Source organism: Pipistrellus hanaki (assembly GCF_964339955.1).
Source record: "Pipistrellus hanaki genome assembly, chromosome: 12".
Lineage (NCBI taxonomy): Eukaryota > Metazoa > Chordata > Mammalia > Chiroptera > Vespertilionidae > Pipistrellus > Pipistrellus hanaki.
The window spans coordinates 24,605,885-24,620,027 of record NC_140514.1 but is presented as its reverse complement, the minus strand read 5'-3'; the positions used below and the strand labels follow the sequence as shown (position 1 = coordinate 24,620,027).

The window sequence follows — 14,143 nt, the reverse complement described above, 5'->3', positions numbered from 1 at the left end:
TGTTTTAAAATGGAAACCCATGTATGAGAGGCAAATTCTTATTTATATTGTATTTATGCCCACAGGTACCGGTACTTTCTTGTGCAATAGCAGTGGCTCATTAAGTATGTGTTATAAGAAAAAATAAAGAATAAAAACATGTGAATGGCTCAGAAGCAACCCGCTCCTAATGTTTTAAAATAGTAGCATTATCCTTACATCTGAAGAGTAGTAGCACTCTTTTAATTGTAAATGAAAAATTTTTTTAGTTAATATTTTTCATTTGTTTTTAGGGAGAGTGGTAGAGAGAGTGAATGACAGAGAGAAACATCAATGTGAGCGAAACACATCGATTGGTTGCCTCCTACATGAGCCCCAACCAGAGCCCCAGGGCCACGGGGGAGCCTGCAAATAAGCTATGTGCCCTTGATTGGAATTGAACCCAGGACCCTTTGGTTTGCAGGTGGATGCTCTATCCACTGAATCAAACCATCCATGATGTAAATGTGATTTTTTTTAAAGGAATTACACTACTTTCTGAAAGCAGTTTACACTATACTATAGGATAATAGGTCTTGTCCCTCTCTTAAGGATACAATATCATGCTCCAAACCCAGGAATGATGGTTAGCCTGGCACAAAAATGACAAGCTTTTATGAGAATAGGACTGCTACCCCTGCTATTTATAAAGTCCCCATGCCATTTAGCAAACATGTGGGTAGGAAGAAAATTAATCACTAGGGACTGGGATATACAGCTACAGATTGAATGCTAGTGACAAGGAAGATAGTTACAAAGATATCCATCTTTCTGATGACATGCTTTTCAGTTCTTTGTTCAATAAAAGACTGGCATATGAGCCCCTTATTTGATGAGAAATACTGTCTTCATCTGAGTACTTTACTAGGACTCAATATCAAAACAATGAATTGCATTGGGTTATATATCCCTATTCTCAATCTCTGACATGGGAAGGAGAGAAGCATTTTAATTCCCACACTTGGATTAATATTGTTTGGGCACAGCTGTTCTCTCTGTATAATGTAGCTTCTCACATGCTTAGTCTGTTACCAATCACATAGGAGACCAAATAGGCTGAGCCATGGGTTGCATTTTCAGATCCTACACTACGTTGGTAGAGGAGGGACCATACAAAGTGCAGCCATGATTTTGTGGATCAGAGTGTATGACTTGAGTGCCTCCCAAAGGATGTCTCCCTTTGGTAGCTTAGCAACGTGACAGCAAAAGTCCTAAATTGCTGAGTTAATACACGTGGCTGAAGAGACACTTTACTCTGCAAACTTTGCAGGATTTACATTTCTGTACCAGTCCCTTCTTCCTCTCCAGAGTTATCCTTTCCGTCTTTTATGCTCCCAAATTCAACAGAAAGCAACTGCAAGGGTATCTAGCTAAAGTGTGAATTGTGTTAAAATTAGGATGAGGTTAATGACTGTTTTTTAAATTATACATGCTCTTAATTTTTTTATTAGAGGCCCGGTGCATGAAATTTGTGCATTTGGGAGGTCCCTCAGCCTCGCCTGCACCTTCTTGCAGTCTGGGAGCCCTCAAGGGATGTCCGACTGATGGTTTAGGCATGCTCCCCACAAGGAGCAGGCTTAGGCCTAAGCTGGCAGTTGGACATCCTTAGTGCTGCTGCAGAGGCAGGAGAGTCTCCTGCCACCGCCACTGCGCTTACCAGCGATGAGCCCGGCTTCTGGCTGAGCGGTGCTCCCCCTGTGGGAGTACACTGACCCCACCAGGGGCAGCTCCTGTGTTGAGTGTCCACCCCTGGTGGTCAGTACACATTATAGCAACTGGTAGTTCTGCTGTTTGGTCAATTTGCATATTAGCCTTTTAATATAAAAATATATTTTTATTAATTTCAGAGAGGATAGGAGAGAGAGTGAGAGATAACATAAACGATGAGAGAAAATCATTGCTTGACTGCCTTCTGCACACTCCCTACTGGGCATTGAACCCTCAGCCCCTGACTGGAATTGAACCTAGGACCCTTCAGTCAGCAGGCTGAAGCTCTATCCACTGAGCCAAAACCGTAGGGCAGGTTAATGACTGTTTTCTGGGGTAACACTCTTAAATTTGTGTTAAGCTCTTTGGCTCAGTCAAGGGTATTTCTCAAGTATTTTCATAGCCAACTACCAGTCATATCTATATATTTTTTCAAACCAGCATTACACATTGAAATAAAAAAGAAAACTCATTATTCTTGTCAAAATCTGTGTGTATACAGCAGGGTGCAGTGGTTATTCATGGGTAAGCCTACATTTAACAGCTAAGAAGCCATTGAGATTTGAATTGAAGTCACAGAGTTCCAGTTTAAGAACTAGAAATTACAGTGGGAAAGGCGCAAGGCTCTCTCTAGAGCACATAATTAGAGATTTATAGTAATCACTGTTTGATGTGAATAGCCCTTTTTAGCGATCTATTACCAGCACTGATTTCTGCATGTAGCATTCATGAATCACCACTCTTAGACATTTCTGCTCGAACAACCATTAGACGATTTCTCTGTTTAGATCTTGATTTGAATTTACCCTCTGACTATAAACATTCCTCCCATGCCTTCCTAGTAGTCTGTTGCATATTTTAAAATAGTTTTAAGTAAATTTATAAAAAATTTAATTTTTATTCATGTCCATAAACCAAAAGTACATAAGTAGCCCTAGATGGTTTGGCTCAGTGGATGGAGCATAGGTCTGAAGAGTCCTGGGTTCAATTCAGGTCAAGGGTACATGCTTGGGTTGTGGGCTTGGTCCTCAGTAGGGGGTGTGTAGGAGACAGCCAATGGATGATTCTCTCTCATTATTAATGTTTCTATCTCTCTCTCTCCTTCTCCTTTCCTCTCTGAAATCAATACAAATATATTTTGTTCTTTCTCTGTGAATGGACGTTTAATTTTTAACTTTTAAAAAACTTTCACTGTTTTAAAATAATTTATAAAGGAAGTCATCATATTATGTTTTTATGCATAACCATCAGAATTTTTGTAGCATAGATTCTAAACTGGATTTGCTGGGTTAATTGCATTTTAATTTTTAAGATATTGACAGGTTTTTTTTACTAACCAGCTGTTTAAATTTACACCCTTATCCATAGTGTACAAGCTGACCTTTTCTGGTCAGCTTTGTCTCTCACTAGATATTTTCAAACTTTTATATTTTGTTCCAACATTTATTTCTTCTTATATTGCCTTAATTCCTGAAATCCCTGGACTTATGAGTGACATGTCTCCCAGTAAGCAGAAAACATATAGTAATAAGTCATAATATACTATACTATATTTTGTTTTAAAATAAAGTTTATTTTAGTGCATAAAGCAGAACAGAAGGAGTTCTGTTAAACCTAATACATAACGTTTTTATAAAAAAGACACAAAACTAAAATAGAAGTAAGGAATTATCCACTCATAGTCCCAATACTCCAAAACTTTCATTGTTAATATTATGGCTCTTTTTTCCTTCCACTATCTATATATTATGAGAATTCTATATTTTGCATTTTGCACTATACAATACAATTTATACTCCATTATACTTTTATCACTTATATTATCTCTTTTTACTGAGTTTGGTTTTGTAAATAGACTAGGAATTTGACAAGTACCTCTTTAAGTTTGTAGGTTTTGATTTTCTTCTGCAATGAGAGATGTATCAGAATTATTGATAGATAAAATTGATATTTAGCTAAAATTTATTATAAGCAGTAACTTCAACATTTTTATTCAAAAAGGAACCCTAGTGAACCCCCCAGTCAATTCCTTTATTTTTTCATAAGAGCCACACTAGAGCCTAATGAATCCATTATTTGGCTAAACTTGTCAGCTAGTTAGTTGCAAAGCAGGAGCATGAAAACTGGTTTCCTGCGGCTGGGCAAAAGCCATTCCAATTACAGCCCACCATTCCCTACCCCCTTACTTCCCAGTCACTATACTTTCACAGTAATTTAAAACTTGAAACCAAATGGACTTATTCTAAATCTCACCTTCACTTCATGTTTCTTCGCACCTTGTAAGCTAATCTTTTGAAGTGGAGTAGCCAAGAAAAATTGGATGGGTGGAGAAAAGTGGAAAGGAACAGGTTATAAATAGCAGATCAAATTGTAAAGCTGATTTCCACTTTTTAACTAAGAATGGTCTTCAATAGTTTGCTCCCTTTTATGTATATTTGCACATAAAATGTGAATTTATTATTTATGCTGATAAATGTTCTTCAGAGTGGTGTTGATATCTGATCAGTACATATGCTGGGTGTGATTCCTTATGTTGAATCCAGGTCTAAATAAAGTTTGAGTTCCCCTTGGATTATATTTGGGTTGAAGGTTTGATTACATTCCTTTTGCTTTTCCCCCCCCGTCTTTCATTGTTGCTTCTTCCCATGAGAATTCTAAAATTGTCTCTCAATGGGATAATACAGAGCTATGCATCCTTATCATTATGATAATAACCTCTCAATCGTGTATTAAAAACCCGGTGCTGAAGTAAATTTGGAGGATTATGTCTAGCATTTGTATTAAGAAAATTATATAATAGAAAGAAAATGTCAGATTGCTTCAATGGTAGTAGAATCCAATATTTTTCTATTAAACTTTTGTTTCAGTGTGTGTGTGTGTGTGTGTGTGTGTAAGCATGTTCGCATGTGTGCACTGGGTTATATGTGAAGAAACATGTGAGTCAACTTTAGTTGTGGTCAGAAAACTCTAATCACAAAGGTAGAGTGAATATCTTTTTCTGGCCACAAGTACTAAACTTGAAAACATATCTGAACTTCCTTACCATGCTGTGTTCAGACCCTAAGACACTATAAGTAAAATCCAGAGACCTACTCAAACATTCTCACTGTCTAACTGTTTGTAGGTGATTGTCGGAAGTACCTAGCACCAGTGGCCACCCTGAGAGTGTGGGCTCATTGAATATGGAAACCGCATGGTGCACCCAGCTAGGAACTATGTGGGAGTCAGGGAGAGTGGGTGTGATGCAAACCACCGAATTCCCTCATCTCAGGGATCCTTCACCATCCGCTTAGCGTCAGACTTAAAACATCATGAATCAGGACAGTACAGTTTCTCCAAGTGTTTCTTTTTTTCTTCCATGAGCTAAAACAAGTCTGTTCCATGAATAAAAAAAGGCATGTGGGAAAAGTTATATATTTTTAAGAACATATTTCCACTCTTATAAAACTTTTTTTATTTTTCACTTGCTCTGTGTCTCTCTCTCTTTGAATATTATATAATCACTAGGGGACGGATGCATGGAATTCGTGCAAGAGTAGGCCTTCCTTCCCCGGCTGTTAGCACCAGCTTCTCTCTGCCACCAGGGACCCGGGCTTCCCTTGCAACCTCAGCTTCGTCCGAAAGGACATCGGGAAGGACGTCTGGTCTAATTACCATATTATGCTTTTACTATTATAGATGTCCAGTTGGCCTTCTTGAACTAATTGGGAAAAAGGGTGTTACTCTTTTATCTTAAAAATACAAGTCACTGTGTTCATTGCATCCAATCATTTGCCACACAACTCATTGCTTTTCACATACAATTTGTTGAGGTTTTTTGTTTGTTTGTTTGTTTGTTTGTTTTGTTTTATTTACTGGTGAGAGAGAGAGAGAGAGAGAGAGAGAGAGAGAGAGAGAGAGAGATTTTTTTGTTCCACTTATTTTTCCATTCATTGGGTGGTTCTTGTATGTGGCCCGACTGGGGATGGAACCTACAACTTTGGCATATCTGGATGATGATCTAATCAACTCAACAACCAGACCAGGGCAGTGCATTTCTTCTTAATGTCCACCTTTTCTTTTGTCATGAGCACTTCCTGTCTCATCATTTTCTAATGCAACACTAGCTACTGTGTGGGAGAAGGGATCATCTGTTAGCCTGTTTCTTGTTGTGCATGCTGGACAGTTAAAAATACACGTAATGAAATTCTGTTTAGAAAAGTGTCACCATTCTCTTTCACAATTATATCTCTCGTTTCCCCAGATTGCTATGTTTTATATTTTTCTCAGTAGGATCTTATGCTACCTCTTGTCCCTAAATGAGTTTTCCTCTAGATGCTTGCACAGATGTGAACAGTAAAAATGAGTGCTTTGTTGCTTTCCCTTTGGCTGCCTCCTTACGGAATGGCGATTACACTCTGCTCGTTGGAAAGCCGGAATAGCAATACCTTTGAGTGTTTCTCCCCTAGGAGCTTTCTTCATTTCTTTTTGTGGAAGTCTAGAGAGACAGATGTCCTCTTGACGACCTGGCCACCTGCACCGTCTCTGTCAGCGGCTCCCACGCCCTCCTCCCTCTCACAGACAGAGCCCTTACACTGCCTGTGCTGCACAGTGCCCCTCTGCTGGGGTTTGGAGTGCCCCTGGCACCACACAGAGACAGCAGTCATGCCCTTAGTTATATGCACATCTCCAATTCATCACAGGCCCTATTTTCTTGTAGAGCTAGTCTTGGGTATCCCATGAAACCACTGAAATGCATCTTCCTACCCACAGTACACTTCCCCTGCTGTCCCTACATCTGTCCCCATCTTCTGTCTTTAGGCCTCTCCTGTGTGTCCCCTCCGTAAATCCCTGAGGCTGGCTGTCAGTGGAGGGCATGGCACCAGATGTTTTCTAATCCGCTTTCTCTCTTCAGACTCCTCCTGTTCGGCTTTAAGGTCTAGGCCTGAGAGAAATCTGGGATAATCCAGTAATGGGTCCATGTGGTGTTCTTTTCCGGTATCATATTTGCACTTTTACAAAGATCACTCTGGAAATAGAATATTGGTGGGCTTTTGAGTAGTCTGGTGGCATAGAAGGGGAGTTTTGTTTGTAACTGTCTTCCATCTTTCTTTCTCTCCTATTCTTTCTTCTTTTAATGGATTCCACAAGTATTTTTCTGTGATCCACAAGGAATCCCATGTGAATTTCTACTCTTCCTCATATGCTTTGGGCCAGGGTCCTGTATATTTATAAACTAATAGAATTATTTTCTTCTTATATTTGGAGTGAGGGGGGAAATTTGTCAATTTAGATAAGTAACTAGTTTGAGTTTTAAAAAGTAAACAGCAGCCCTGGCTGGTGTGGCTCAGTTGGTTGAAGTGTCATCCTGTACACCAAAAGGTGGGGGAATCAATTCCTGTTCAGGGCACATACCCAGGTTGTGGGTTCAATCCCTGGTCAAGGTATATGATTGATGTTTCTCTCTCCTTTCCTCTCTTTAAAATTCATTTTTAAAAAGTTTTAAAAAATAGCAAATTTAACCTGGTTCTTGTGATTAATCATGACACACAGCATTTATTCAGTGCTTATTATAAACTAGATACTTTACTAGTATTATTTATTTAATATTCAGAACAACCATGTGAGGTAGGTCCTATTCTGTTATTATGGCCATGTACCAAATGAGTAAACCGAGACCTTAGCGGTTAATTGCTTGACTCATGTTGTTTAAGAATGATGAAGTCAGGCGTTGACATAGATAATCAGTCAAACTATTATATTCAATAAACTCAATCAAGTCCGTTTAAGATGGATGCACAGGATCTTTCCTTAGTTCACAGGTGCGTAACAGCTTTAAAAACGAGAACTAACCAGGGAGAGTCTGACTTTATTCCCAAGAGGTACAGAATGTCAACTTCTCCTTTCTCTGTCACTTTCTTTCTTATTAGTGATATGGAATGCCAGTTTCTCCTTCCTTTCTTTCTTCCTTCCTTCCTTCCTTCCTTCCTTCCTTCCTTCCTTCCTTCCTTCCTTCCTTCCTTCCTTTCTTCTTTCCTTCCTCCCTTCCTCCCTTTTTTGGCCAAACTACGAGAGGCTAACAAACACTCTGGGTTGGCTGTGCACTTTGGATTTGATACCCAGACCACCACAATAAAACCAGGCATCGCTTTGCTAGCAGAGGGTCTTGCCTTTGTTTTGTAAAAAGTGCAACATCTGTTGATGTGCAGTAAAGCAACCTGTCATAAAATGAGGCGTGCCTGTGGAATCATTTTAGTTCCAGTCTGCCTTGATTCCACATCTTCCTGTTCATTTCACTGAGAAGTACAGGGACACGGGGGATAGGAAGGAAAAAGTACACGTGTGCCCTCCAGGAGTTCCATGACAGCAGGAAAGGGTCATGTGTGGCACACGGTACATGCTGTAAACATGTATGTGTCTCAAGATCAACCAAAGGACTTATGTGCACACATAAGAGGCTAACCAGAGGTCAAGGACAATAAGGGGTGGGGGCATGAGTGGAAGGATTAGAATGGGGGGTTGAGGACAAATATGTGATACCTTAATCAATAAAGAAAATTAAAAAAACAAAAACAAACAAACAAAAAAAACATGTATGTGTCTCCTGTCTCCGCCACAGGTACCATTTCCGTCAACACCCTGCGCACCCCCTACACCGCCCCCGGGGAGAGCGAGATCCTGGACCTGGATGACGAGCTGTACCTGGGGGGCCTCCCGGAGAACAAGGCCGGCCTGGTCTTCCCCACCGAGGTGTGGACGGCTCTGCTCAACTACGGCTACGTGGGCTGCATCAGGGACCTGTTCATCGACGGCCAGAGCAAGGACATCCGGCAGATGGCCGAGGTGCAGAGCACGGCGGGCGTGAAGCCCTCCTGCTCCAGGGAGACGGCAAAGCCGTGCCTTAGCAACCCCTGCAAGAACAGCGGCGTGTGCAGGGACGGCTGGAACCGCTACGTCTGCGACTGCTCCGGAACGGGCTACCTGGGCAGGTCCTGCGAGAGAGGTAGGGTCCCCAACCCCGAGCCGCTGAACTGCCCCCTGGGATGAAAAGCTCCTTCCATATTGACCTGAATCTTGAAATTGACCGTGGACACATAGCGTGTGCTCTGCTGAAGTGAGCTCCCTGCAGGCTGGGCAGTCACCCCTGACAGGTGTCCTTGGTGCCTTCTTCTTCTTCTTCTCCTTCTCCTTCTCCTTCTCCTTCTCCTTCTCCTTCTCCTTCTCCTTCTCCTTCTCCTTCTCCTTCTCCTTCTCCTTCTCCTTCTCCTTCTCCTTCTCCTTCTCCTTCTCCTTCTTCTTCTTCTTCTTTTTTAAAAATATGTATTTTATTGAGTTTTTACAGAGTGGAAGAGAGAAGGATAAAGAGTTAGAAACATCGATGAGAGAGAATCATCCATCAGCTGCCTCTTGCACACCCCCTAGTGGGGTTGTGCCCGCAACCAAGGTACATGCCCTTGACCGGAATGGAACCCGGGACCTTTCAGTCCACAGGCCGACGCTCTATCCACTGAGCCAAACCGGTTTCGGCCCTTGATGCATTCTTAATGATCTATTTTGAAAGGACCGGGTTCGGGAAGACACGGCTATTTCAGGATACTGCAGGAATACAGATGTGGGTGTTTTGTATCCTAGGGTATGAGGCTAAGCAGTAGATTAGACAATAACTGCTTTCTCTTGCCCATTTTTTAAATGCCAGGACAATAGAAAGCAAAGGCATGAATTAGGCACATTTATGGAATCCAGTGCTGATATCTATCTCCCCCCACCACCCCCAAATATAGTATTAGACGCAGGCTAAGCAGGAAGTCGCCCCTCCCCTGGCACCATGGCAGGAGAATTGGGGTAGCCTGCTCACGTCACTGCAGTCACCTCCCCCAGGTTTGGCGTTTGAAAAGTAAGCTGGCTTTGCATCACCCAAGTTACACCAGCATTTTCAGAGGTGCGCCCCGATTTCTAAGGCACCTCCTTACCTTTGGCCCGGACTTAACTGGTCACAAAGATTCATTGTCTATTCGATACGAAGGCTTTGTGTGTCTGCGGGAGCTCTGAGCAGGCACCTCCATTTCCTCCTGTGTGAGGAGGCTGAGCTACATCCCTTCCTTTCCTCTCGATTGAGAAGGAGAAGAGTAAGGGTTAAAGGAGGGGGGAGCGGGGAAGGAAGAAGGCTGTCACAGTCCATCCGCAGAGCAGGCTAATGGCAGAAAGAGCAGAGCAAGTAGGACTCAGCATGTCCCTCTATCGACCTAAGAGTCTCAGATAAATGCTTTTGTCGCTACTCCCATTGCCACTCATTTTCAACAATGGAACAAAAAGATCGATATGAAAAATATTGATGAGCTTTTCCATTGTGCTCTCACACTCTACATAGCATCGCTGTTAGCCATTAACCTCAAAGTTAACCGGCATCTATTTTCTCAGCTACAGATAGTTAGTCTTTTTCTTCCTTTCATTTCTACAGCAGTTTAATACAACATCTAAGAGAACACTTTTTAGAGACAAAGCAGTGATTTTTCAGGAATCCAAAGTTGAAATATGACTTTGGTTCTTGATCTGAATAAGGAGGCTTGTCATTTCATCAGCTCTATTATTAACCCTAATCAATACGAAAAATAATAAGAATAAATCTAATACCTTAAATTACCTAGCAAAATGCTGTTTTTATTCTGTTACACAATTAAATGGGTCCATAGCGGGTCAATATTTTAATAACATGGTGCATTCATTCTCCTAATGGCAATCGCTGTGAAATATCATCAGGGTTTACATATTTCTGCGCAGTTTTTATATTTAAGGTGCATGTGGTCTCTGTAAATTTTCTCTTCTCATTTTCCTTTTTAATTTCAGTTTGCTTGTGTAGTTTGGTTTTTAGAAATCGCCAAAAGAAAAAAAACCAACAATAACAACAAAGAGACAAAGCTCACGAGATGTATTACAATTAGTTCTCATGGGAGATGAGCAGACCGACCTGTATGATGGAAGATTTTGTTTTTTATTTTAATCACCCCGGGAGCCATCTGATTTCTGATGCCTCCTGCTCAAGTGAGAATAGAACAGGATAGAGCTACACCCTCCCAGGCTTTGCTGAAGCCTTCAGTTAAATGTGCGTGGTGCACCACCCTGTGGCCGTGTCCCGCTACTACACATGGCAGAAATAAAAATAGTAATCGTGGAGCTTCCTGAGCCAGAAGGAGGGAAAGGGAATATTTATATATTGCGATAATTAGAAGGAGGGTGGCAAGCATATGCAGATTTGCAAATGAGTATTTAATAGCAAGCTTCATCACTGGGGTTCGACATACATTTTTATCTGACAGATGGCTGGAAATTTCTACAGATTTCTTTGTCTCCTGGTTGGTTGTGTGCGGAGGAGGACATGGTCGTTTTGGGTGTATTTTTTGTTTCTGGACTACCAGGCATATTGTGAGTAGTCTTTGATTTTCGGAGTTAATTTTCTTGTTCACATTCGGGCATCTCCTGCGAACAGGGTGTTGTGGGTGGCACGCTATCATGCTCAATACCACAACATCTGGCTTCTTCCCAGTGCCCAGCTTTGCCCTAGTTCAGTCAATACAAGATCATGCCCAATCCTTGGGGTTTTCTATTCAAAATAAAGGAATGTTTCTCATTACACTCTAATCGCCTAAGATTGTTGAGCACATAAGAGTTGCTTGACAACTTTTGAAGTGGATTTTTAAAAAGGCACTTAAAAAGTTTCCATTTTACTATTATTGAGCAATAGTTACTAACGTATAAAGATAATTATTCAAAGTAATTAAAAAGCATGTTCAAGTCCATGGACAATTCAGCATGGGGAATGGAGCTGCAATCTCATAGGAAATATTCACTCTGCATTTAAGTAAGCAAAGGGGTTTATAAGAAAGAACAGAGTATTTGCTGACTTAGGAAAATAGTATTTTGTTTCTGGGTATTGATCCCATACGGAGGAGTAATATATAAATGATGGTCAGTATAATATGAATTAAATGAAGCACCTTCCCTCCTGCTTTATTTTTTAAAATAAAACTGGGACTTTGTAGAGATTCACTCATATAGAAATTGTTTTGGGTCATGTATATGGTATAATCAGAGGTCTGCTTTAAACTTGTTTGTTCAAATTCTAACAGATGGAGGGACAGATGTCAGAGCAATATAATTTGGCTCCCTGTCTGATTTTCATAGTTGATCACAATATGTGACTGCCTCTCGGCAAAACTGAGCACAGGTGTACACTTTAGACTGCGAGAAGGAATAACGCAGAAGAGCAAATTTGTCAAATTTAGCGACAGGGGAGAAGAAGATTTAGGAGACAAAGTTGAAACTTTTCCTCCCCCACTGGGAAGTATTGCTTTGGAATTAGCCTCATAAAGGACTCTTTTGTATTCTAAGTGCTAAAATAATTTTACTGATTTTAAAAGATGCTGCCAAATAACATAACCTTCAAATGTCAGAATGCTGTTTGCCATTTACTTGGCAACTCTAGGCTACAACCTTGTGCATTTTTTATTCCTTGTCTAATTAAAAATTAATTTTAATTATGAGGAATCATTTAGGCACTTGTTTGTCGTTGATCAACAGGTTATTTTCACATTGAGTATTGTTTAATATGGCAATCACGAGCTTTCAAGTTTTATTATTTTACTCTGTTATTTCGTTCCTGCTGCTTTTTGGAGAATGGTAAAGGCCAATGATCCCACTTATTTTTCCTACTTTGGATTGGATTTCAGTCTGTATTTATGATCCACTGTCAGACCTCTATATTTTTAAAATAACATTTCTCTACTTAGCGTTTAATCAAGCTACATTTCATAGAAGAATATGAGAGCATTTAAAATATAAATATTGAATGAATAATAGAGACTGATTTACAGACTGAATAACCAGGTGAAAACTAAAAATATTTTTGTATTTTTATCTGTATGATGTCACAGTGACTGAACAATTGGTAATGGCTTTTAAACTTGTATTCACATATTGTTTTATAGACACAGACACTGATTGGCTGCAGTTCAGGATAAGAAATGGTATAGATCAAATTTCTTTAAGGGTTATTCTAGAAACACTTTTTCTGTTGTTGTTGTTGCTGTTGTTGTTTTATAGAGTTTACTACAAATTTGCAATCATATTTTAATTATTTTTGGAGCAAGTTCTCCTAGATTTTTTTACATTGAACTCTGTCTTTTGTGATATTGCATCTCTCTGGGAAACTTCTTCTCTGATTGGAAAATGGTATGATATAGAACCGCTGTATTTTAAAGGATTGTATTATTTTTTTCAGTGCTTAGCTCAGTGCCTAGCCATGGGACCCCTACTTTGGTCAATAGGCCCCTTTCCTAATCTGCCTTTCGCAGCACAATTACAAACTTCAAAGTAGACTTTGGTAAATATTTTGTTCACATTCATTACCAAAATCAGATTCCACTTATAATTGGCAGAATTAATACTTTTTTAAAAATATATTCCATTGATTTTTTACAGAGAGGAAGAGAGAGGGACAGAGAGTTAGAAACATCGATGAGAATCATCGATGAGCTACTTCTTGCACACCCCCCACCGGGGATGTGCCCGTAACCAAGGTACATCCCCTTGACCGGAATGGAACCCGGGACCTTTCAGTCCGCAGGCCGACGCTCTATCCACTGAGCCAAACCGGTTTCAGCTAAATACTTATTTTTTTAGTGAACACCTCTGTAAGCTTGGTAACCAAATTGAAGGACGTTCTTTCATGTACCCGCAGTATTGAATGCAGTCACTAATTCAGTAAGTGTTTGTGTAGCCTCTGCTGTGTGCCTAGCACTTTGGGGCAGTGAGCTGCTGATGAAATCATGGATAGGAGCGTCCAACCTCTGTTCTCACCACACTTCCACACTTAGATTTTATCACATGTGATCAGAGACAGGAATGCTGAAGGAACCAGCCATATAAAGATCTGGGGTGAAACCTGTTAGGATAGAGTGCAAATACTTGAGAGATGAAATCAGTGTGTTTGGGTTTTACTAAATTAGTGTGTGTGTGTGTGGGGGGGGGAGTATTTGGGGGTGATTGTAAAAGCTGAGGCCAGAGAGACAGACTGAGCTCAGATCACAGAAAACAAGGTTAGAAAAATGAGTACAGCTTTTATTCTAATTGCAGTAGAGATCTATCAGTAGGGAGTTGGGGGTAGTGAGGGATTGTTTAAGCAATAAAGTGATGGATCTGATTTACTTCTTTAAAAGTTTGGCTTGGCTGCTGTGTGCAGGGAGGAAGAATAGAAGTAGGGAGACTTTTTAAAAAAATATATATTATTGTTTTTTTACAGAGAGGAAGGTAGAGGGAGAGAGAGTTAGAAACATCGATCTGTTGCATCCTGCACACTCCCCACTGAGGATGTGCCCACAACCTAAGTATATGCCCTTGACCAAAATCAAACCTGGGACCCTTGAGTTCACAGGCCGAAACTCTA

At 40.5% G+C, this 14,143-nt stretch overlaps 1 protein-coding gene across 34 annotated transcripts in view; it reads left to right on the top strand.

Annotated features, from left to right (window-relative positions):
• NRXN1 (neurexin 1) overlaps positions 1-14,143 on the top strand; it is a 964,391-nt gene that overhangs the window by 431,583 nt on the left and 518,665 nt on the right. For all 34 annotated transcript variants that reach the window (XM_084900752.1, XM_084900751.1, XM_084900742.1 and 31 more), the window contains one exon: positions 8,324-8,707. In XM_084900752.1, the coding sequence (XP_084756878.1) occupies positions 8,324-8,707 (384 nt within the window). The remainder of the gene's footprint in view (positions 1-8,323; positions 8,708-14,143) is intronic.